The 26,588-nt window shown below is 44.3% G+C and overlaps 1 protein-coding gene across 4 annotated transcripts in view; it reads right to left on the reverse strand.

Moving 5' to 3' along the window:
- Positions 1–3,227: 3,227 nt before the first annotated feature.
- The window catches only part of RBM22 (RNA binding motif protein 22), a 64,279-nt gene continuing 40,918 nt past the window's right edge, over positions 3,228–26,588 (reverse strand). For all 4 annotated transcript variants that reach the window (XM_056521113.1, XM_056521111.1, XM_056521112.1 and 1 more), the window contains exons 2-11: positions 22,798–22,851; positions 17,847–17,876; positions 12,154–12,286; positions 11,561–11,661; positions 10,847–11,019; positions 10,173–10,373; positions 9,900–10,064; positions 8,048–8,136; positions 7,253–7,375; positions 3,228–3,712 (exon numbers count right to left, since the gene is read on the reverse strand). In XM_056521113.1, the coding sequence (XP_056377088.1) occupies positions 3,585–3,712; positions 7,253–7,375; positions 8,048–8,136; positions 9,900–10,064; positions 10,173–10,373; positions 10,847–11,019; positions 11,561–11,661; positions 12,154–12,286; positions 17,847–17,876; positions 22,798–22,800 (1,146 nt within the window). In that variant the 5' untranslated portion in view covers positions 22,801–22,851 and the 3' untranslated portion in view covers positions 3,228–3,584. The remainder of the gene's footprint in view (positions 3,713–7,252; positions 7,376–8,047; positions 8,137–9,899; positions 10,065–10,172; positions 10,374–10,846; positions 11,020–11,560; positions 11,662–12,153; positions 12,287–17,846; positions 17,877–22,797; positions 22,852–26,588) is intronic.

A 26,588-nucleotide genomic window follows, 5' to 3' on the forward strand; every position in this document is an offset into this window, starting at 1 on the left:
ACTGCCAGGGTGCCGCAGAATTTTGCAGTGAATTTTTCTTTTTTTAAATTTCCCTCCCCGACCTGCGCACCTGTGACTCATGCCGCCACAGGGGGAAAGGGAAGCCTGCGTGCACACTGCGCACACAGCGTCTCTTTGCGTCCCACTCAGCCAATAATGTTGCCCTGCTACACCCAAGAGGGGAAGATGCCGTGGAACTGCAAGCTGCACATGATTCCCGTGCCAGCTTGCTTAAGGTACTGTACCCTTTCCACCCCTCTGTTACCCCTTTTCAACCTTGTCCAATCCCCACCCCCTGTCACCCTTGTCCACCCCCCCATCTATTCCTGTCACCCATGTTCACCTACCCTCCAATCTACCCCATCCCCACCCCCCTATTCACCCCTCTGTCTCCCCTCCCTTGTCATCCTTGTCCACCCCCCGTCTCCACCCTCCTGTCATCCATACCTTGACCACCCCTCTTTCACCCGTCACCCATGTTCAACCCCCCGTCTACCCCTACCTTGGTCACCCCTGTCCACCCCCGTCACCCATGTTCAACCCCCCGCATCTACCTCTGTCACCCATGTTCACACCTCTTTTACCCCCTTGTCAACCCTCTGACCCCGTCTCCCATGTCCACCCCCCCTATCCCCCCCTCAGTCCCTTGGTCACCCCTTTTAACCCCCTTGTCCACCCCCCCCCCCCCCGTTTTCCATGTCCACCCTGGCCACCCCTGTTCCCCCCCCCTTGACAACCCTCTGAACCCCCCCCCAGACTACCCCTCTGACACCCATGTCCACCCCCTATTCACCCCTCTGACCCCGTCACCCCCCCATGTTCACCCCTTTTCTTTTATCCCTTGTCATCCTTGTCCACCCCCGTCACCCATGTCCACCCCCTTGACCACCACCCCAGTCTACCCCCCTATTCACCCGTCACCCCTCTCTTTCACTCCTGTCCACCCCTTTAACCCCCGTCACCCTCTTGTCATCCATGTCCACCTCTGTCACCCCTGTCCATCCCCGTCACCCATGTTCACTCTCCATTGTCCATCCCTTAGACCACATCCTTGTCACCCCCTACTCACCCTTCTGTCCCTTTGTCACCCGTCACCCTCTACGCCCCCGTCACCCATGTACTCTCTTCTACACCCATCACCCATATACACCCCTTTGTCAACCCCTACGTCCCCGTCACCCATGTACTCTTCTGCACCCATCTGTCACCCCTGTACGTGCCTCTACACCCCTCTGCAACCCATGTACACTCTTCTACACCCGTCACCCCCTATGCCCCGTCACCCATGTGTACACTTCTACACCCATCTGCCACCCATGTACACTCCTCTACACCCTTCTGCCACCCATGTACACTCCTCTACACCCTTCTGCCACCCATGTACACTCCTCTACAACCCTCTGCCACCCATGCAAACTCCTACATCCACCTGTCACCCATGTACACCCCTCTATATCCCTCTGCCATACATGTACACCCCTCTATCACCCATGTACACCCCTCTGCCACCAATGTACACTCTTCCACACCCCTCTGTCACCTATGTAAAAAAAAAGTGCAGAGCCGAATAGATTTGTTTTGCAGGTTTAAGAGTGAATTGTGGCTGGAAGAAATTGTCATGATGGGCATGCCACATTGAGAAGAAAAGGGAACAACGCTGATTAGAGAAGACGTCATTTTTGAGTTGCTGTCTAAAGCAGCACTGTAATCTACATACCCACAGATATTGTGCATTGCAGGGCTTTTTCCTTTTTTTGCTCGTCAACTTCGGTAGGCGAGGGGTTCCCCAAGCTGAAAAAGGTTGGGAAACACTTTTACAGGATGAGCACTTTTTTGTATTACTAATGAACCTGATCATGCAACAACATGATTGCTTCTATAATACAGCAAAAAAAATATATGTACTGCATTGTATAATGCCTGTTAAAACCTAACAGGCGCACTGAGAATGCAGACCTGGGGCCCATTGTTGGTCCCAAGTGTCACAGGGACCATGCAATGAAGTGAAAGAAGCTAGATTCTGTATTGCTAGCAGTATCTAAGGGAAAAGAAGGCTAAGATACAACAAATGTCTGCCAAACCTGTGCCATCACATCATCGTAAATTCATCATGGCAGTCTAACTTCCTGGTTGTATATATGAGCATGTTACTAAGAGGTTTTAAAGAGTACCTGTCATCAACAAAAACTTTTAATATGTTGTTCATAATCATTAATGAAGAGATATTGTAATATATCTTCATTAAATATTAATATTTATACCAGTTTTTTCATTTTATACTTTTGGCCACTAGGGGTCACTCTTCTATGCCTGGTCTGCAAGCAGCATCCTATGCTTTTCATATTAAGTGTACAGCTTTTAGGACTAATGCTGAAGGGCTCTGGTCCTTCCACCGGAAGTTCAGTATTCTCAGCTCAGGACTCGCTCCCAGCCTGTGAGCTACAAGCCTGCACATGCCTCTCATATAACAGCCAGTCACCTCCCCCTCCCCCTGCTCTGTGTTCTCCCTGCCCCTCACCACACATTATCTTATACATTGTATTATCTCACTGCACTCCCTGCTCTGTGCCCCCCACCCCCTGACATTCATCTTAATTACTGCCTCTGTAATTGCTCCCACCGCCCCTGGTTCTCAGCATTGACTTTTTAGTGCAGAGAGACACAGGAGAGAGAGAGACAGAGGCTGCCATCCCTCCCCTGTACTTAGTCTGTATACACATTGCAGAGCAGTGTTTCCCAACCAGGGTGCCTCCAGCTGTTGCAAAACTACAACTCCCAGCATGTCTGGACAGCTGTTGGCTGTCTGGGCATGCTGGGAGTTGTAGTTTTGCAACAGCTGGAGGTGCCCTGGTTGGGAAACACTGCTGCAGAGGGAGAGCAGCATACAGGAAGACTGGCAGAAGCAGAGTCCCAGCCAAGCTTCATGTGACATCATGCCTGCTGGGACCCACCTCCTTTCACCCCTCAGAAAGTCAGTGTTCCTGAGCTAATGAAGAGGGATAAAAAAAGGTATTGCCACAGAGTTTTAAACCTCAATGAACACAGGGATAGGCATAGTTAGAGAAGGGGACAGATGGGAAGGTGGATCAGGGAAAGTTTAGATGATGACAGGTACTCTTTAAGTTTGTTGTCTAATAGCCAACTTTAGAAATATTGTTTCATACACTAAAAATATACTTCCAGAGATGAGTATAGGAAAAATTAATTTTAAATTTTAAAAATTTATTTAAAAAAAAAAAAGAAAACAAAAACCCATACATACAATTTTAGGGTACATTCACAGGTATTGTATTTGCTGTGGTTTAACTGCTGCTGAATTCATGCTAGTAAATCAATACAAATAAATAGCTGAACAGCATCAATTCCGCAGCGGATGCGGTATGTGTGACTGTACCCTTAAAAGCCAATATGTTCCATACAAGTGTCCTCATTTCACTTCTGTTACTAGATGGATTAGTAGTAGATTGCTATACATTTGGTGTCCATCACCCTCTGTGGCAGCTACAAGGTTACAAGAAGTCTCTTCACACTTCTTGTTTCTTTGCCACTGATTTGTTAGTGGCATTCCTTTATAGTTAAAATCCTCAGGCACTGCTCGGCTTGCCCGTATGCGCTCCCATGCGCTGTGGATCTTGTGAGGGATAGTGAATATGGCCAGGTGCACGGAGGAATGGAGGTGGAGCCATAGGTGGAAACATGTGTGGGCTAAATCCTGCAAAAGAAAAAAAATGTAATGCTGTTACTGGATGCCTTGTGATGTGTTTATTGACCTTGATAAGGAATGGTTCCCAGTACTGGCAGAATACAAAACCTAGCTAACTACGCAATTCCTCTTCAGCTCAGAATTCTTCCCAGATTACCCTCCACCCCACCCCACTATTCTTTCTACCTTAAAAAGTAATGTCAAAAGTTCCTATCCAACAGAGACTTTGCCCCATACCCTTCCCCGCTGAACCGGGCCTTCTCATGGGCTCAGAGACCCAGTGTTTTAAAAATGGGCACTAATCAGGAAAACATTGGCTGAAGACTTTATGAGTATGGGCACAGAAACCCCACAAACTTTACCTTTCCTTCCCTCTTTACCCTCCCAAAATACTTTCCCCTAGAACTAAAACGTCTAAACTTTTTAAAAATTTTTTTTAAAGCTTTGCATCAGTCTCAGTCCCCATCTTGTTTTCCAGATACTTGGGACCACGATCTAAACATAATACTTAGTGGTTAAAGGGGTACTCCGCTGTCACGCCCCCTCCCATAGACTTGCATTGAGTGGGCGTAGCCGAACCCTGCAGTGCGAAAACCGCTTTCGAAACATTTAGTTCCATGCTGGCCAGTGGAGTACCTCTTTAAGGTTGTTCCAACTAGCACATAGCTCCTTCATATCTAGGTGCCTTCAGGAGGTCGTACCCACCTGGGGTAATAAAATGATATCTACGGTCACTGCCCCTCTGCTGGAGGGATTGTGGTAAATGTCCCTTTATCACCTCATTGTGAAGGGGTTTGGAAGATATCTTCCACCTTCACAGACTTCAATCTTACTTAGGATTCAGTGCTCTTCCAGATATACCAATGTGAGATGATTTATAAATCCTATCATCCCTGTAAGACCTGAGCAATGCTTCACGGGCCTGCATTTCAGCACTGTGGAGACATATGGAGCCCCCAGCCTTAAAATTAAGGTTTCAGAAAGCTTGTTATTTTTTTCAGACGACATAACAAGCCTCCTCGGAAAGCAAAACTATCATAGCCCAGTGGAAAACACATGCACTTTATGTGGTTTACCCCCCTTCCTCCCTGTCCTCACCCCCAACTAACTTTGCTTGTTCAAAAGGGTTAAATTATATACACTAGACCCATTGGCCTGTTACTATACCTGTTGAATTTTGATTCCCCTCTGCACATCTTTTCCATGTTTATTTGTGAGACTTTGCTTAAAAAAACACACACAAAACACTTAACACTAGATCAAGACCCTACTATAAATTAAAGGGGCACTCCGGTGAAAAACTTTTTTTTTTATTTTTATTTTTTTTTTAAAGTCAACTGGTGCCAGAAAGTTAAATAGATTTGTAAAGTACTTTTCCTATCCTTCCAGTACTTGCTGCTGTATAATGCAGAGGAGATTATTGTCTTTTTTAATTTCTTTTCTGTCTCACCACATTGCTCTCTGCTGACACCTCTGTCCATGTCAACAACTGTCCAGAGCAGGAGGGGTTTGCTATGGGGATTTGCTCCTACTCTGGACAGTTCCTGACATGGACAGAAGTGTCAGCAGAGAGCACTGTCGTGACAGAAAAGAAATCCAAAAAGAAAAGAATTTCCTCTGCATTAAACAGCAGCTGATAAGTACTGGAGGGTTTAAAAGGAAAACCGTCACCAAATCTACCCCCCCCCCCTTACCAGTGTTTAACTTTCTGGCATCACTAGGGGGAAAACAAAAGTTTTCCAACGGAGTACCACTTTAAGGACGGGAGCATTTTTCGCTAATCTGTCCACTGTCAATTTAAGCATTAATAACTCTGGGATGCTTTTACCTTTCATTCAGATTTCTAGATTAGTTTTTTCGTGACATATTCTACTTTATGTTAGTGATAAATTTTCATCATTACTTGCATCATTTCTTGGTGAACAATTCCAAAATTTGGTGAAAAAATTTAAAATTTTGAATTTTTCTAACTTTGAAGCTCTCTGCTTATAAGGAAAATGAATATTCCAAATAAATTATATATTGATTCACATATACAATATGTCTACTTTATGTTTGCATCATAAAATTGACGTGTTTTTACTTTTGGAAGACATTAGAGGGCTTCAAAGTTCAGCAGCAATTTTCCAATTTTTCACAACATTTTCAAAATCTGGATTTTTCATGGACCAGTTAAGGTTTGAAGTGGATTTGAAGGGCCTTCTTATTAGAAATACCCCATAAATGACCCCATTATAAAAACTGCACCCCCCAAAGTATTCATAATAACATTCAGTCAGCGTTTAAGCCTTTAGGTGTTTCACAGGAATAGCAGCAAAGTGAAGGAGAAGATTCAAAATCTTCATTTTTTTTACATTTGCATGTTATTGTAGACACAGTAAGAAAATACCTCATATGTGAATGTCAAGTGCTCTCTGGGTGCACTAGAGGGCTCAGAAGGGAAGGAGAGACAGTGGGATTTTTGAGAGCGAGTTTTTCTGAAATGGTTTTTGGGGGGCATGTCACATTTAGGAAGCCCCTATGGTGCCAGAACAGCAAAAAAAAAAAATAATAATAATAATTTAAAACTACACCCCTCAAGAAACGTAACAAGGGGTCCAGTGAGCCTTAACACCCTACAAGTGTTTGACAAATTTCCGTTAAAAGGTGGACGTGAAAATGAAAAATTGATTTATTTCACTAAAATGCTGGCGCTACCCCAAATTTTACAAGAGGTAATAGGAGAAAATGCCCCCCAAAATTTGTAACCCCATCTCTTCTGAGTATGGAAATACCCCATGTGTAGGCGTCAAGTGCACTGTGGGCGCACTACAATGCTCAGAAGAGAAGGAGTCACATTTGGCAAAACTGCAACTCAGCATGCATTGACAGCCCGAAGGGCATGCTGAGAGTTGTGGTTTTGCAACAGCTGGAGGCACACTGCTACAACTCCCAGCATGCGATTCGGCTGTCCGTGCATGCTGGGAGTTGTAATTATGCAACAGCTAGATGCACACTTTTTCATAGAAAAAATATCCCTCCAGCTGTTGCATAGCTACAACCCCCAGCATGCACAGACTACCAAAGGGCATGCTGGGAGCTGTAGTTGGAAATCCATTTGGCTGTGCATGCTGAGAGTTTTTGCTAAGCAACTGCAGGATGTGAGGCCTGCCGCCGCTGCTCCCACCGGCTCCTGTTGCTCCTGAGGGGGAGCCCCGCCGGGCAAGGCAAAGGTGGGAGAACACTGCCGGCCCCTATCACCGCCCAGCAGAGTAGTGATTGGTCGGTCGTTCCGACTGATTAATCACTTGATCGTGAGGTGGCACCTGTGCCACCTCACTCATGCTGGGTAAGGGTGAATGTCCAGGACAACCCCATTCTCTACATGGGTGGGGGTGTGGGGGGCCCAGGGGTTTGCAAGGGGTGCCTGCTGAATGATTTCAGCAGGCATCCCGGTCTGGTCCCTGCCCGGTGAGCAGCAGGGACTGGTTTTCCCATGAGAGTACCTGTACGCCCTTGATCCTTAAGTGGTTAAAACTACATAATATTATGTTAAGACATAAAATGTACCTGGGGGTGGAGCAGTTAATCCAGGTGGCGGCAGTGCAATGTTAACCAAAGCAGATGACCCATTCGGCGGAAGGTTAAAATAGTTTGCCGAGGACTCTTCTTCCGTAGGTGGAGGTGGCAAGGCTTAAAGAAAAATAAAAACAGATTTACACCAAAACATTACAAAGTATGTAACTACAAAAACTTTAAATGTAAAGATTAAATAGTCAGGTTGTGGTTTTTGACACCAGGTTTTTGCCTCAAAGTGCAACATTCTTAAAAGCAGTTTACCAGGAGCTGCATATGTTATAGACATTTTTTGGGCCAGTCAACAAAAGTCCTAGTTTGGAAAAATGGGTGAACTGAGGAAATGACAAGAAAAATGATGAAAAGCAGAAATCTTCTACTTCTCCAAGCAGAAACCAGTGGCAGGTTTCTGCAGAATTTTCATGTAGAAATTCTGCTGGAATTCTGGTGAAATAGAAATCTTACTGATGTTAATGGAAGGTCCTAACTACGATTTGTTTTCTGCTTTAAGAATGGACATGTCATCATTTTCATGCCGCCCAAATCCAAGTAATCAGAGTGGTCCCAGGCAGCCTTCCACCGCACACCAGCCCTGAAAGACAGACCTCTCCTTACACACAAACAGGGAGAAATCTATCAATCAAGGCAAGCAAAGCATGCAGAAGCCACTGGGGCCCACCCCAATGACTTGTGGTCGAGGCACCATAAGTGATGACCAATTCCTTTGACAACCCCTTTAAGTAACAAATACAGTAATACGAAACATGTTCCGTTTTAAATCAGACATACCTCCAGGTAATCCAGGAACAGGTTCTAGTTTCAGTCCAGAATCTGTAATGCCTTCTCGCTCTCTTTCTTTCCCTCGAGCTGCCTGAGACCTGCAAAAAGAAATGCAGAAACAACTTATCAATCTTGTGACATGCAAAAGGTCATATACAACTCAGGTTCTATTTACAACACAAAATCCAAGCATAAACCAAATATAGTTTACATGTGTTAGGCTTCCATAATACACTGACAAAAAAAAAAATATATATAAGTTATGTGTGTGAATATAAGGGATTACAAGGTTAAAGCCAAAGAATGATTTATTGGGGAAAACTGCAACTGAAAGAAGGCTCTAGTACCTTGTTGGGCTGCCTCTAGCCTGGAAATAAAATGAAATATGGTTGGGCATGAAGGCATACAGGTTCTACATGGCATCCTGCAGAACATTAACCCACAGATGTTGCACCTGGCCTACACGCCCTTGCTGTGTGTGGGTGATCATCATCTTGCTGCTAAATGCCAGTTGGAGGCCTGACCACGAGAGGTAACATTTGGGAGCAGGATATCTTACACATACCACGGAGCTGTTATTGTCTCATGAGAGACTGTTGTATGCGATTGCTCCACAGATCCTCACACCACCAGTTGGGGCAGTGTGCTTCTCCACAGCAAAGGTAGTATTGAAGCGTTCACCACGAGGCCTACATATTCCAGATTGTGGTCGGATCCCAATCAGAATCTAGATTTATCTCTAAAGATATGGCTCCAGTCTGTAGCAGTTCAGGTTTCCCATTCACAACACCACTGCCAATGAAAGCGACAGTGGCTGGCTATGGCAGGACATTTATTGGGCATTGTGACACCAAATGGACTGGGTAGAGACAGGGATAATGAAGGAGTCCCCTTTGTTTGGATGGTGAAAAGGAAACTGGGAGCTGCACATGATTCTTTGCTGGATCAAATTATTCTTCATACTAGTAGTCTGTCTGGGGTGTCCGGTATCCGATTGCCATAAGTCCATGCCCTCACATAACCACTACTCCCAACACCTCATAACAGCGTGATCAGAAATGCTTAGATAGCGGTCCAATGTTGCACCCCCTTTTACAATTTGTCATCTGAGCCAAATGTTTTTTAATAAATCACAGAGGCATGTCTAGCAGTCAATGATCTCTAACCAAGAAGTACACTACCAAAGTAGCTTTTTGTGTGTGTGTGTGAGAGGGGGGGGGGGGGGGGGGGGAATGGGAATGTAAAAAGCATTTTACATTCAAACTAGCTCATTCTTATTGTCACAAAAAGCTCAAGCACATCAAATTTGGTGGAAAATAAGACTAACATCCATCACTCTGGAGAAGTGACAAAGCAGTGCTCCCAGCTATCTGCTGTTTAGGGAACCGTACTTCTGTACTTTTTGTGTGTTTGCATTAGTGTTGCAACCATAGCAGAGTGCACCTGTACATATACCTTGTTTTAGTAGGAGGTGCTGATCAATTGTTTGTTTATTTTATTTTTTTCTACTTTGAAAGGTAACAGTTAGTATCCAGCACATGCATTCTATGCGATCAGTATCCACACAGCTATAATTTATGCAGCCAAATAGTGTAATCTGTGTAGTGTTGTCTGGCTCTGGGCTACATTATGCACCATCTGTCTTCATGCTTCTAGAGCAGTGTTTCCCAACCAGGGTGACTCCAGCTGTTGCAAAACTACAACTCCCAGCATGCCCGGACAGCCAAAGGCTGTCCGGGCATGCTGGGAGCTGTAGTTTTGCCACAGCTGGAGACACACTGTTTGGAAAAACACTGATCTGGAGCTGGAGGCACCCTGGTTGGTAAACACTGCTCTAGAGAATTTACACATAACAGCTTACCTTCCCCACTTGACATTGAGGCGACGACCATTAACAATCAGCTTATTAAACGATTTCTCTGCTGCCGATTCTGCCGACCCTCTTGTGGCAAACTGAATAAAGGCGCACTGCTGACGCTGAACTACGGTAATTGTTCTTATTTCACCAAACTGATAAAAGTGACTCCTGTGGAAAAAAAAACAAAACAAAAAATGATGTTTATACATTTTAGAAAGTTATAGATTTAAAAAAAACTATTATGAAGTTTGTGTTATTTTATTAAATAAAATGCACCTAAGCTCTGATTCGTTGATGTTGTCACCTAATCCTCCCACATAGAGAGTAGTAATGGTCTTGTCTTCTGGGGGGTCCAAACGTGGCATTGTTGAAGCCCTTTTCAAGAGCTTGTCAGCTACAGGGTCATTAATGCCATAGTAACGGTCTTTGATATTCTGATCTGCAAGAGGGTCATCGGGATCTGTAGGTTTCTCGTGTCTATGAAAATTAAAAGGTTGAAAGGCAAACAAAAAAATTGCTAATATTTAGTCAATATCAATTGATGCACACGCTGCCAATGAACAAAAGCTAGAACAAGTGGGAACATAATAGTTGAATGCCTTCATACTGAATTAATGCTGAAATGTTGTAAGGGTTACTATAAAACATGAAAAAAAAATAAAAAATAAAAAATTAAAAGTTTTGATATGTTGCCCAGATATGTCAAAAGCTTTGATCACACCAGGTCTTACTTCTAAGACCCACTGCAATCGCTAGTTCTACGCCAAGCTGTCAACCAAATCAGACCTTGCCCATGGCAACCAATCCCACCTCAGCTTTCATATCTTATGAGCAAAAGCAGACAGTTTCAGGCAGATTGATAAATATGGGTAGTATCAACTACAGTTATGCTATGAAATAGCTGTAATTTAATGGTAATTGACTGAAAACTATGCGTTTGTATTCATTACCTGTACGGACATTCTTCTCCTCTTTTGCACTCTCCTTTTACCCAGAAGGAGCAGATGTGGGGACGGTTACGTTTGTAGTACGGAGTGGTACGGGCCAATTTTAGAAGCATATCGCTGCTGGATGGAGCTTTTCCCAGACCTCCAATTGGCCTAGTTCCATCAGAATTTGAGATCTTTAAGTTTAAAAAAATAAATAATAATAGATTAGATACTATCAATCTAGTAATAACGTGTCCCACAGACGCATGTGTTGAGGCCCCCTTCAATCTTTAGATATAGCCAGAAGCAGCGCATGGCTGCAGGCTTTACTACCCAATTGTCTGGTCAAATTTGACTCACTGCAGGAGACTGGCTCAGTTTTTGAATTGTATAGATCAGTGATTCCCAACCAGGGTGCCTCCAGCTGTTGCAAAACTACAACTCCCAGCATCCCCGGACAGCTGTTGGCTGTCCGGGCATGCTGGGAGTTGTAGTTTTGCAACAGCTGGAGGCACTGGTATAGATAAATAGCAATGAATCGCATAGAGTGGCTAGCTGGGGAGTGAAGCTCACAGCCGTTGCGCTTTTCCCACTTCATTAGAGCAAAACTTCTGAGCAAAAGTCCATTTGATGTTAAACCATTCCTAAATGACAGTAATAGTTTAAAAAGTTTTTAGAAGTACTGTGCAAGAATTCTGCATTGTGTAAGTTCACGGCAGGTATATTGGAACTTACTTCTCTCTCCATGTTCTGTGTGTAGAATTCTTTATTTACATCTGATCTAGGCATATCATCCTTAAAGGAAATCCCTGCATCTCGTACTTGAATTGGAAGCCCTGAAAAAATAAAAAATAAATAAAATAAAAATGTTGCAATAAAATTGTATAAATAGTGACAATAAAGGGAGCATTAAACTGTTCACTGCAGAGCAGACATTTTCTGTGTGTTAGGATAGCAGCAGGTGAGTAAGTTTTTCTTTTTTCCTCCCATCCTGAGCACTTTTATACATAAAAATATTTCTCGAGATAACCCTCAAAATATATCCTATATGTAAAGTAGATATTTAAAAAAATAAATAAAAAATTATTTAATATATATATATATATATATATATATATATATATATATATATATATAAAAATATTTTTTTTTTTAATCTGGAAAATATATATATATATATATTATATATATATATATTTTTTTTTTTTTTTTTTTTTTCCAGATATTTACTTTGCCTATACAAAGCTCATTAAACAGTACTGATGATTCAATGTATTTACGAAGCTTGAATTTCTTTCAAGCTAGCTCCCATCCAAAATGTTACCTACCATACTCAAGGTCTAGAAGGCAGGTCTGGCAGACATTTTTTAACTTGCTACAAGTCTGACATACTTCTGTTTTCTTAAAGCGCATGCGCACCCCTGGGCACCATCGAAACACTGTGAAGGGGCGAGCACATATCTGAATAAAGATTTAAGAAAGATACAGAGAGTTAATCTTTACGGTACCAATATCTTCACATCTAATTTTACAACTTTGCTTCATAGGAAAAAATCTTTAACCTCTTAAAAGGAGTACTGCAGCAATAGACAGACACACCCCCTCCATTCAGCTCAATGGAAGAGACAGGGACACACAAATGCTGCATCTCCTCCTCTCCCATAGATATACATAAAGGGGGCGTGTCGGCCACAGCGTCATCCTGCCGAGGCCCCATACAGGAGATTGCCGGGGGTCCCAGCGGTCAGACCCCCCATGATCAGACACTTATAAGTTGTCTATCACTGCAGAACACCTTTAAGAAATGGGGTTAAAGAGTATAGGGGAGGTAAAATTTTTCCGCCTCGCCTTCGATTAGCTGTTAATTCTCCACCTACAGACTCATATGAGGGCTTGATTTTTGCGTCACCATTTTCACTTATTTTACAAAAAAAAATAAAAAAATCTAGAGCGAAACAAAAAAAATTGTTCAGTAAATGACTGTACGTCCATACGATTGCAATAGGCTTATTTAAATTTTTTACTACTTAAAAAAAAAAACACAATATATTTTTGTAAGAAAATCAGTATGCCTAAAATGGCGAGGGCTAATTTTTTGCACCGTGACCTGTAGCTTTTATCGGTACTATTTTTGTTTTGAAGGGACTTTCTGATCACTTTAATAATTTTTTTTCCTGCTATATAAAGTGACCATATATCAGCAATTCTGAATGTTTTTTCCTACATTTACGCCATTGACAGTGCAGTTTTACTAACATTAAATTATAAATAGCTCGGACATTTCAGAATGCATTAATACCACGTTTTCTTTGGGGTAGGGCTTTAACACATTAATTTTTTTCACCATTTTCTAGTCCCTATAAGAAACTATTACAAGCAATCTTTCAATTGCATACACTGTACATTGCTGTGCCACAGCACAGTATTACTCAGTGCTATTGTTGCTCTATTACTACAGGCTGCTGTGTCTGCCTGCAGGAATAAAGCACAGATTATAGGGGGAAGTGGGCAGGTAGGGACCCTTGCCAGTCGGCTTAGCTGATCGGGACACCACAATTTACAACGAGTTACAGTTGATTTTAAAGGGGTACTCCAGTGAAAAAGGAGATTTTTTTTGTACCCACCGTAAAATCTCTCGTAGCCTTCATTGGGGACACCTATACTGATGGGTATATGCTCTTGCCACTAGGAGGCACTGACACTGGAAAAAAAAGTCGGCTCCTCCCTGGCAGGATATACCCGCCCACTGGAAGGGAGGTAATCAGTTTTGACACAAAGCAGTAGGAGAAGCCAACAAAGAAATATGCCTGAAAGACCCAAGGAAAAAGAATACCGGATAAAAAACCTAATAACCGGAAAGGAGTATCTAAAAATAAAATAAAAATAAATGGGTGGGTGCGGTGTCCCCCAATGAAGGCTACAAGAAAGATTTTTCGGTGAGTACAAAAAAAATCTCCTTTTCTCGGTCGCTCTTCATTGGGGGACACCTAACTGATGGGACATACCAAAGTCATCCCCTAGGGTGGGAAGAACAACCACTAGCGAAAGGGGATCAGTCCCGAGACTAAACCCACTTGTCTGTAAGGCCTGCGGTCCATGGAGATGGACTCAGATGCCAAATGAAGGGACCGTGCTTCGCAGAGACTCTAAACCTACGTCACACAGACAGACAAGAAAAAGGTCAACTAGGAAGCCAGATGGGCTTCCTAGTCCAAGGAGGAAAACTCCAAGGAACACAGAACCAGACAGAAGGCCAGCCAGGCTGGAAAACAAAAATGGACAAGGGCACAACAAGAGAGCCCCATCCAGAGTAAACCAAGAGAACATGGCAGAAAACCGCCAGGGAGAGCAGTGGCTGCCTGGATAGAAGGTGAGCACAGAAGGTGGAGACCAGAAAACAACTGGAAAAAAAGAAAGACTGCAACCGGCTCAAGAGAGGCTTGGTACAGAAGAAACCCCATCCAGGGGCCCGCCACGAGCCCCTGGGAAGCGAAATGGCTCGACTGGTGTAATCCGGATGACCGGAACGCCCTCCATCTTGAGAGAACATGAACCACGATTGAGGAGACGGAAGGTAATAATGGCCAAAAAAAAGAGCGAAACATCCAGAAAAGGGGCATCCCAGGACACCAGAACGATAGGCCCAGAAATGGGAGGTTCCTAGGTCACCTGGAAGACAAACAGAAGAATAAACGGCCAAAAAAGGAGCGGAAGACCCTGAAAAGGAGCATCCCGGAACACCAGAGTGGTCGACATGGGAAAAAGGAGTCCCCTGGAAGACTTACATCTGAAGGGTAAGGAAACCCAACGTCAGCGAAATGCTCCGGTTGACAAACTTCCGTATTGAGACAAGAAAAAGTGCAGCAAAGAGAGACCGCTCCACAAATGGGAATGCGGAGAAGTCTGGGCAGGATAGCTACACATGTCCGAGACCGCAATCCATCACTAAGGCCTAAGACTCAGGAGGGTCGACCTAGAAAAGAAAGCACCCCACAGCGTCCCAGGGTATAGTGTCCAAGACAAGGAGACCAACCGGTCCTGAGCCCCAGCGGTCCAAGAGGACCAGAGCAAACTGAAGCAACAAGGGGGTGGAACGGAGGTGGAAACAAAAGGGAAGCAGCTGGGACACCCAGGATCGGAACACAGGAAGGTTACTCCAGAAGACCATGGTGTCAGTGTAGTGCAACAGACACAGTCAAGGGAAGGAGGAACACACCCTACCAGGTAGAGTGTGTCAAGGGGGCAGGAGAGCAATGGCAGGACCCAAATGACAGATGGTGGCTAGACCAGCTGTCTCTGAGCCATCCATGATTGAATAAGCCCCCCTACAGAGGAGAGTGCCATGGCTGCATTAACAGCAGTAGATAGCCAAGAAACAGGAAGAAAGCCAGGCTGCAATAGTGGGCAGTAAGCACACAGGCCAACAGTGCAAGGCTCTTACAAATGCTTTCAGCGAAAAAGGGCCCAGCCAGATACCCCACCTATATAGTGGGAAGAGAGAGATGGCTCCATCTCAGCAGTAGAAAGCGCATTGCAAAATAATCCCCCTAGACGAGGGGAAAACAGAGGTGGTCGGGATGAAATTCAGGCACTGACCATGCCAAACTCATGATTCCCATACCTCTGTGGAAGGGAAATTGTCAAGTGCGCCAGGCACTGTAGGAGCAGGTGAATGCCACCCTACGGCAACAGGACAATGTACTGGCCGGACATAGCCCTCAGGAACTCAGAGAATATATCGAAGAGCCAAGTTGTGTCCCCAGAGGGATCCGAATCCTGGACGAAGGCTGGGCAAGGTGCAAAGACGTGACTACAAATGCAAGGAAGAAGCGCACACACACACACCCCCAGCAACCAACAGCATTGAGAGGAACACCCCAACGGGGTGAAAACCTTGGGCCAGATGGGCACCAATGGAGCCAGTCTGGTCATGTGTAAGGCAACAGACCAGGCGCCTGAGCTACCCATAGGAATCCAGGAAGATACTTGGAGGCATAGGGGGAGCGCTGAACTAATGACGCCCCACCAGGCCCCATGCCATTACAGAGGTGTTCAACCGTCGCAGACCTGTGGACACCAAACTACAGGAAGGCCGTACAGGAAGGAACTACATGTGCAGAAGGACGCGGACATGGAGACCTCACCATAGTAGTGGGGTACCAAGACTGCACACATGAAAGAAACCGCAGACATCCAAAATTCCGTCAGCATGGAAGACAGGCTCAGCACCCAACAATCACAATCATGCCCCTAGGAGCCAACATGGAACTCTTTGAAAGGGGAACAGAGAGTGCTGCTGTTGCTGTGAAAGGCCATGGAACCTGTAGGAAATGTCCACATCCCATCTCCTAATGGTGCCACACACCAGAACTGCTGCCGCAGATGCAAGAGATGAAGGCGGTATGTGGGACAGGAAACAAGCAGACAGTCTCATTGGTATAACAGGAGCAATGAACCCACAGAGACACACTGTGTGGAACTTAACATGGAAAGAAAGGGAGATAAGAACCTAACTAAACAGCCCTAAATAGAAAATAATAAAAAAAAAGACCAGGTATGGGGAGCTCCCAGACCTGTGTCTTGCCTCCTACTCACATCAAAGAAAAGCAGTTACTGTATAAAGTGCACACCTAAGTTCTTTATTTATTACAATATTACACAAAGTAGAAATACATAGACAAGGGCATTAAAAACATTTAAAAATGGTCATAAGAGCAACACACAACATGGAAGAAGGGCCATGAACCTCTTCCCCACAAATCCAGTCCCTACAATAAATTTAATTGCTATGTGCTCCAAGGAGTGGACAATATAACATCAGAGCTGGATGTTCTAAGGTATAATACAATACATATCACATACATTAATTGTTATACACCATATAGTTAAATGCAATGTATGAATACAACCATAGCACTCTCATATATACCTACCAAACAGAATAGCAGACCACAAATGGAGGAGCAATAAATTAGATAAATACACGGGATGGAGTTACAAGAGAACCCCACACGTTCTGTCACTTTGTGTGACTTCCTCATACTTGCCTCCTACAGACACTAGCTAAAACTTCCAGTGGGCGGGTATATCCTGCCAGGGAGGAACAGACTTTTTTTTCCTGGTGTCAGCGCCTCCTAGTGGCAAGAGCATCTACACATCAGTATAGGTGTCCCCCAATGAATAGTGGCAGAGAAACTATTTTTTTTTTTTTTTTGTTAACAAATAAACTGGTCCTGGAAAGTTAAACAGATTTGAAAATCTATTAAAAAATCTTAATCCTTCCAGTACTTAGCTGCTGTATGCTCCAGTGTAAATTGTGAAGTTCATATGGTATAAAAAGTGACCAAAAATATGCTATTTTGGAACTAGTTTACGTGTACGCCATTGACCGTGCGGATTAACAATATATTTTTATAGCTCGGACATATACGCACGCGGCGATACCACATGTTTATATTTATTTACACAGTTTATTTTATTTTTAAATGGGAAAAGGGGGGGTGATTCAAACTTATTAGGGAAGGAGTTAAGTCACATTTAACTTTTTTTTGCAATGTTATAGTCCCCATAGGGGCCTATAACATGCATTACACTGATTGCCAGCACTGATCAATGCTATGCCATAGCAAAGCATTGATCAGTGTTTTCATCGCTCGACTGCTCCTGCCTGGATCTCAGGCACGGAGCAGTCATTCGGCGATCGGACAACAAGGGGGCAGGTAAGGACCCTCCTCATGTCTGTACAGTTGATTGGGACACTGCGGTTTCACCGCGGTGGTCCCAATCAACTCGACTGAGCTGCCTGGAATGCTTTTCTTTTTAAACTTTAGACATGGCATCTGAAGGGTTAATACTGGGCATCACCGTGATCAGTGATGTCTGGTATTAGCCGCGGGTCCCGGCTATCATCAGGGTGACCCCGCGTTATAACGTGGGAGCCGGCGCAGGGCGTAAATATACCTCCTGCGTCGTTAAGGGGTTAAACCCTATTATACAACTGAAATGGTATAATTTCTCTCACCTTGCATTCTTTGCCATATTTTTCTTTGGTCTGAAATAAAAACACAAAACTGTGTTAATCTTTTAAAAGAACTGCATTCAAAATAGAGATTACATTAAATAGATATATTACTTAAAATTAATGTGTACAGCAAAATGAGATTTCAAAAGACCAGAACACAAATGCCAGACAATCAGAATTACAATTATTAAAGGGGTATTAAAGGAAAAAACTTTTACTTCTATTAAAAAATCTTAATCTTTCAGTACTTATGAGCTTCTGAAGTTAAGGTTGTTCTTTTCTGTCTAAATCCTCTCTGATGACAGCTGTCTCGGGAAAAGCCCAGTTTAGAAGAGGTTTGCTATGGGAATTTGCTTCTAAACTGGGCGTTTCCCGAGACACGTGTCATCAGAGAGGATTTAGACAGAAAAGAACAACCTTAACTTTCGAAGCTAATAAGTACTGAAAGGATTAAGATTTTTAACCCCTTAAGGACAATGGACGTACTCCTACGCCCCCGTTTCCGAGTCCTTAAGGACCGAGGACGTAGGAGTACGTCCTGTCCATTCCCGGCCCCCCGCCGCTAGCCGGAGGGAAGCCGGTGCCCGATGCCTGCTGAAATCGTTCAGCAGGCATCGCGGCATATCGCCCAGGGGGGTCATTATGCGGCGATTCCAGGTCAACCGGGTCTCCAGTGACCCGGAATTACTGGCTGATCGGGGCCGTCAGAGACGGCCCCGAACAGCCAGAGCCAGCAGGGGTGAGGTGGCACTGGTGCAACCTCACGATCGCCCTGATTCGTCGGCCGGATTCCCGGCCGACCAATCAGGGCGCCTGCTGCGGGAGGACGTGAGCGGGTGCTGGGGACCCTGATCCCCGGCGTTAATGTTGGGATCGAGGCCCCAGGAGCAATGGCGGCGGCGGCGGGACTGACCTGCGCGGCGTCGATCAGCAGCAGCAGGAGGTGAGTGACAGCCTCCTGCTGTTGCTTAGCAACAGCTCCCAGCATGCAAAAAGGGCATGCTGGGAGTTGTAGTTATGCAACAGGAGGAGGCAGACCACCACAACTCCCAGCATTCCCTTATGGGCATGCTGGGACTTATGGTTTAGCAACAGCTGGAGGCACATTCTTTCTATGGAAAAGTGTACCTTCAGCTGTTGTATAACTACAACTCCAAGCTTGCACAATCAGCTGAAGTGCATGCTAGGAGTTGTAGTGGTGCATCTGGTGGTTGCATAACTACAACTCCCAGCATGCCCGTTGGCTGTCGGTGACTGCTGAGAGTTGTAGTTTTGCAACAGCTGAAGGCACACTGAGTTAAGTAGCAAACCAGTGTGTCTCCAGCTGTTGCATAACTACAACACCCAGCATGCCCTTCCGCTGTCCGTACATGCTGGGGGTTGTAGCTTTTGCAACAGCTGAAGGCACACTGGTTGCAAAACACTGAGTTTGTTACCAAACTCTGTGTTTCACAACCAGTGTGCCTCCAGCTGTTGCAAAACTACAACTCCCAGCATGCACTGATAGACCGTACATGCTGGGAGTTGTAATTTTGCAACAGCTGGATGTTTCTCCCCCCCCTAACCCCCCCCCCCAATGTGAACGTACAGGGTACACTCACATGGGCGGAGGATTACAGTAAGTATCCGGCTGCAAGTTTGAGCTGCGGCAAATTTTCTGCCGCAGCTCAAACTGCCAGCGAGAAACTACTGTGAACCCCCCGCCCGTGCGACTGTACCCTAAAAACACTACACTAACACAAAAAATAAAAAGTAAAAAAAACACTACATATACACATACCCCTACACAGCCCCCCTCCCCAATAAAAATGAAAAACGTCTGGTACGCCACTGTTTCCAAAACGGAGCCTCCAGCTGTTGCAAAACAACTACTCCCAGTATTACCAGACAGCCACTGACTGTCCAGGCATGCTGGGAGTTTTACAACAGCTGGAGGCCCCCTGTTTGGGAATCACTGGCGTAGAATACCCCTATGCAATCCCTAATTTAGGCCTCAAATGCGCATGGCGCTCTCACTTTGGAGCCCTGTCGTATTTCAAGGCAACAGTTTAGGGTCACATATGGGGTATCGCCGTACTCGGGAGAAATTGTGTTACAAATTTTGGGGGGTATTTTCTGCTATTACCCTTTTTAAAAATTTAAAATTTTTGTGAACCCAAGCATTTTAGGTAAATTTTTTTTTTTTTTTTTTTTTTTTTTTACATATGCAAAAGTTGTGAATCACCTGTGGGGTATTAAGGTTCACATTACCCCTTGTTACGTTCCCCGAGGGGTCTAGTTTCCAAAATGGTATGCCATGTGTTTTTTTTTTTGCTGTTCTGGCACCATAAGGGCTTCCTAAATGCGGCATGCCCCCCAGAGCAAAATTTGCTTTCAAAAAGCCAAATGTGACTCCTTCTCTTCTGAGACCTGTAGTGCGCCAGCAGAGCACTTTTCATCCCCATATGGGGTGTTTTCTGAATCTGGAGAAATTGGGCTTCAAATTTTGGGGGGTATTTTCTGCTATTACCCTTTTTAAAAATGTAAAAATTTTGGGAAACCAAGCATTTTAGGTAAAAAATTTTTTTTTTTCTTTACATATGCAAAAGTCGTGAATCACCTGTGGGGTATTAAGGTTCACTTTACCCCTTGTTACGTTCCCCGAGGGGTCTAGTTTCCAAAATGGTATGCCATGTGGTTTTTTTTTTGCTGTCCTGGCACCATAGGGGCTTCCTAAAGGTGACATGCCCCCCAAAAACCATTTGTCGCTCCTTCCCTTCTGAGCCCTCTACTGCGCCTGCCGAACACTTTACATAGACATATGAGGTATGTGCTTACTCGAGAGAAATTGGGTTTCAAATACAAGTAAAAATTTTCTCCTTTCTACCAATTGCAAAAATTCAAAAATTGGGTCTACAAGAACATGTGAGTGTAAAAAATGAAGATTGTGAATTTTCTCCTTCATTTTGCTGCTATTCCTGTGAAACACCTAAAGGGTTAATACACTTATTGAATGTCATTTTGAATACTTTGGGGGGTGTAGTTTTTATAATGGGGTATTTCTAATATGAAGACCCTTCAAATCCACTTCAAACCTGAACTGGTCCATGAAAAATAGCAAGTTTGAAAATTTTGTGAAAAATTTCCAAATTGCTGCTTAACTTTGAAGCCCTCTGATGTCTTCCAAAAGTAAAAACTCATAAATTTAATGATGCAGACATAAAGTGGACTTATTGTATATGTGAACCCAAAAATGTTTTATTTTGAATATCCATTTTCCTTACAAGCAGAGAGCTTCAAAGTTGGAAAAATGCAAAATTTTCATTTTTTTCCATCAAATTTGGGGATTTTTCACCAAGAAAGGATGAAAGTTAACACAAAATTTTACCACTAAGTTAAAGTAGAATATGTCACGAAAAAACAATCTCGGAATCAGAATGATAACTAAAAGCATTCCAGTTATTAATGTTTAAAGTGACAGTGGTCAGAATTGCAAAAAACGCTCTGGTCCTTAAGGTGTAAAATGGCCTGGTCCTTAAGGGGTTAATAAAAGTAATTTACAAATCTGTTTAGCTTTCTGGAGCCAGTTGATATATAAAAAAAGTTTTTTCCTGGATAACCCCCTTAAGTGGCAAATTAAAGGAATTTTACTATATCAGAGCTCCTTTAAGGGTACGTTCACACATACAGGATCCTGTGCAGATTTGATGCGCAGGATTTGTAATTGCTGATAAGAAACTGTTCATTCATTTAGTTTACATTGAAATCTGCAGCAGAAAATCCTGGGCATCAAATCTGCGTACGTGTGAACGTACCCTAAAAGGTGTATTCACATCTAAAGAATCAATCCCCTACCCACAGGATAAGAAATAAGCTTATTGTGGGGTTCCATCACGAGAACAGAGGGGAGATGTCCCTCAGGAATGAATGGAGCTTACTGTGCGTGCACAACCAGCCACCTATTCATTCTCTATGGGACTTCTAAACATTGCTAAACTAGGCAAGGCTCGGAAGCCCCGTAGAATATAAAACGTTGGCCATGTACATGCAGTGCACTCAATTCATTTTATGGGCAGTTTTCTCTGTCTTCGGAAAGGTGCAGACACCAGCAGACAGACCTTTACTGATCAGCGTGTCATCTCATATCCTGTAGATAGGTTATAACTTCTTGAGATGGGAATACCACTTTTGAGTCCAAGACAGTTTTACAGACACGGCATGGTACTGATTATATACAGTAACCCCCCGACCCACGATGGCCCCGACATATGATAAAATCGACATACGATGGCCTTTCAGAGGCCATCGCATGTCAATGTCAGCATCGACATACAATGCTTTTCTATGTCGGGGCCATCGCATTAACTGCTATCCGACAGCGCAAAATGCTTAAGCTGCTGTCAGATAGCAGTTTAAGCATCCCTGGCAGGTTCGCTTACCTATTCCCGCTGCTCCGGGTCCACTTCGCGATCCTCTGGTGTCTTGCGCATCTTCTCCAGGGTTCGGGCCTCGCTTTCCGGTGTCGTTATTACGTCACTACGCACGCTGTGCCGGCGCAGCAGCGTAATAACGTCACCAGAAAGCGAGGCCCGGACCCTTCAGAAGATGCGGAAGAAGCCGGAGGATCGCAAAGAAGACACCGGAGCAGCGGGACAGCATCGGGAGACCCTGGGACAGCATCGGGAGCGGTGAGGACCTGGTTCGGAGCGACGGGGACAGGTGAGTACAGCTTCCTATACTTTACACGGATCCCTCAACATACGATGGATTCGACAAACGATGGGTCGTTTGGAACGAATTACCATCGTATGTTGAGGGACCACTGTATATGTATATATAAATATATATATATATATATATATATATATATATACATACACACATACATACACACACACACGGCTTTGTAACATCTCCTCCACATGCATGGTACTGAACAAATCCACCCCTTAAGAACCTTTACTTATCTTACCATTCTAATATATGGATTTTCTCCCAGACATGTCTGACAAAGAATTGGAAAATCCTAAAAAGAGAAGCAGATTTGGATATCAGTAAAGCAGGCAAATTACAATATTATCAAACATCAACCACAAAACCATGACACTACAGTGGACAGACGGCTGGTGTATAATGGTATCTCATATAAGACATCTACTGTAGATTTGTTGTGCCATGAAGGTCTAGTTGGTGGGGTGCGTTGCCAGGTCCACCGATTACAATGTAATACAGTTTATCAAGGATAGATATCAAAGGGGTTCAATTTTAGATACTGATGGGCTATCCTCAGACAGTATATCACTATCTTATCTGCAGATCTGTCAATACCCGGCAATCCTGCCAATTGGCTGTTTGGGCGAGTTGCAGGAGAGCCATTCGTCAATCTTCGTCACTCCAATAGAGATTTATGGAAGGGGTGTGGCGACCCTTGCTTCAGGCAGGGGTAGGGACGCCTCGCTCCTGGGGAGAGTCAGGGTTCCGTACAGGAGATCTAGGGGGGACCCCAGCGGACAGGTCCCGTTACCTAAAACTTATGCTCTAGCCTGCGCATAGGGTATACTTTTTTTAGTATGACACTTCTCCTTTAAAGTCAATAGGGATTTATGAAACACCAGACCCATTTGGCATTTATTTCACTCATCTTTAGAGTTTTTCTGCGGCTTTGGGCTCAGTGGCAGTTTTTCAAAAATGCAGCATGTTGAGACTATGGCAGGGTTTTTTCTTAGACAAAATATTGGCTTTTTCCCCCATATAAGTCTACGGGAGCAAATAAAAATGTCATAAAAAACACCATGTGGGGTTAGCTTCGGCTCTCCCCCCCCCCCCCCATTTCTTCACTAGACATCCTTATGTCACATGGTTAACCCCTTAAAGGAGAACTCCAGACCATAAAAATTGTCCCCCATAGTGCCGGCAGTAAAAAAATAAAGATGTACATACCTTCCTCCGCTCCCCCGGGGCCTCCGGTAACCGGCTCCAGTCTTTGCCGCAATCCACTTCCTGGTTGCCGGAGGTCGGATGAATCAGCCAATCACCAGCTGCAGCGCAATCCGACTCGGCCGGCGATAGGCTGAGCGGCAGTGTGAAAACGCTTCAGGGCACAAAATTCTTCACTACAGCGGCACCTGTGGCCGGGGCCGAAAACGTCACACTGCCGCTCAGCCTATCGCCAGCCGAGTCGGACTGCGCTGCGGCTGGTGATTGGCCGATTCATCCTACCACCGGCAACCAGGAAGTGAATTGCGGCGCAGACCGGAGCCGGTTGCCGGAGGCCCAGGGGGAGCGGAGGAAGGTATGTACATCTTTATTTTTTTTACTGCCGGCACTATGGGGGACAATTTTTATGGTCTGGAGTTCTCCTTTAAGGACCAAGGGTTTTTCCAAAACCAACCTTTAAAAAAAAAAAAAAATCATAACCCTTTCAATTTTGCACCTAAAAATCTAAATTATGGCTTATTTTTTATGCCTCAAATTCTACTTTGCAATGACATCAGCAATTTTACCCAAAAATCTATAGTGAAACAAAAATAAAAAAAAACATTGTGTGCCAAAATTGAAGAAAAAATGCCATTTTGTAATTTTTGGGGCTTCCGTTTCTACACAGTACATTTTTCGGTAAAAATGACACCTTATCTTTATTCTGTAGGTCCATATGATTAAAATGATACCCTACTTATATAGGTTTGATTTTGTATTACTTCTGAAAAAAAATCATAACTACATGTAACGAAAATTAATACGTTTCAAATTGTCATCTTCTGACCCCTGTAACTAAATTTTTCGCATACAGGGCGGTGTGAGGGCTCATTTCTTGCGCCGTGATCTTTTATCAGTATCATTTTTGTTTTGATCTGAGTTTTTGATCGCTTTTATTCATTTTTTATGGTATAAAAAGTGACCAAAAATTCGCTATTTTGGACTTTGGAATTTTATAATACGTACTAGGGATCGTCCGATTATCGGCCGATATTCACGTTTTCCCCGTTATCGGTATCGGCTTCTAACCTGCCGATAATGCGCAAAACAAGGCGTGCGCACGAATCGCGGGACTTCAGTCCCGGCCCTGAACGTTTTGCCGTGCGGAGCAACTGCATGGTGGAGCAGGAGCTGTCAGCTGTCCCGCTCCTCCACTCCCTCACCTTTCTCACGCTGCTTCATTCTTGCAGTGGGATTGAGAGCCGCGGGGACGCCATCCACAGCAGGCCGGCGTGATGACATCACATCATCGCCACCGGCGCCCGGAGATCACGTCCCTGCAGCTCTCACTCACAGTACAAGAACGTAGCAGCGTGTGAGGTGACCACTGGTCGGGCGCTGTATGGATGGACGGGCAAATTATAAGTGAGGGGGCAAATATAAGTGAGAGGCACATATCAGGGGGGTATTATAGCGAAAGAAATAGCCAATAATTTATACCGGAATATCGGTATAAATTATCGGCTATCGCCTTAACCTCCACAGGTTATCGGTATCGGCCCTAGAAAAATCGATATCGGTCGATCCCTAGTACGTACGCCATTGACTGTGCGGTTTCATTAATGATATATTTTATATAGTTTGGACATTTACGCACACGGCGATACCACATGTTTATTTTTATTTACACAGTTCGTTTTTTTTTTATGGGAAAAGGGGGGTGATTCAGACTTTAATTAGGGAAGGGGTTTAAATCATCTTTATTAACTTTTTTTTGCAATGTTATAGCTCCCATAGAGGACTATAACATGCAGTACATTGATTCACTGATAAATGCCATTGCAATGCATTGATCAGTGTTATCGGCGGTCGATTGCTCAAGCCTGGATTTCTGGCCAATCAGACGCGCAGGAGGCAGGTAAGGCACCCTCGATGCCTCCTTGCTAATCAAGACATTGTGTTTTTGATCATCGCGTCTAAAGAGTTAATGCCGGACATCTGCCTCAACAGCGATGTCCGGCATTAGCCAAGGGTCCTGGCTGCTCCTGAGCTTGCTTCATAACCCTGCTGTGCCGAAGCACCGTTTGGCTAAAATCCACCATCTCTGGAAAACGTCACAAAAACTGCATCTTGGAAGTGCAAAAACAGGGCAGTTTGAGGTATTTTTGTTTTCCCAGATAAAAAAAATGAAAAAAAAAGACAAAAGAAACAACAAGTGGAAACCGAATGGTGGCAAAACACATCTGGGTATTCATCTTAGGCAGTGGTCTCCTCCAAACTGTGCCCATCCCCATGTTGTAAAACTACAACTCCCAGCATGCCTGGACAGCCAAAGACTAGTTGTAGGGAGTTGTAGTTTTGCAACATCTGGAGGGCCACAATCTGAAGACAGCTAGTCTTAGGCCTTATTCACATGAGCTCCATTCACTCAATCCATTGTAAAGACTGAACAGGTGGGGAAAAAATTGTTCAAATGCTGCAAAAACAAGGAAGACAAGAGTCAAAGTCAATGGGACCTGGTTTATTTGTCATGAGCGTTGTTTGTGACAGATCTAATGCTAGTGTGAACTCGGCCTTATGTGTACAGGGACCTCCAGGCTGCCCCCTATAGGCAGACATCAGGTAGAGGAGAAGTAATGTTGGATTTCAGATCCCTGGTTAGATGGTTCTCAGGGAGACAAATCATCTGAGGGGTCTGGCAGCAGCAGCTCTCCCCCCCCCCCCCCCCCCATTAACAAATCCTGAAAGTTCCACCATGGATACATGTGTATGGGGGAGATCCAAGGCTGCACACACACATGACAAGGCAGCGGCCTCCCTGCCAGGACATACAAGTCAATAGGGACC

Source organism: Hyla sarda, chromosome 5 (assembly GCF_029499605.1).
Source record: "Hyla sarda isolate aHylSar1 chromosome 5, aHylSar1.hap1, whole genome shotgun sequence".
Taxonomy (NCBI): Eukaryota; Metazoa; Chordata; class Amphibia; order Anura; family Hylidae; genus Hyla; species Hyla sarda.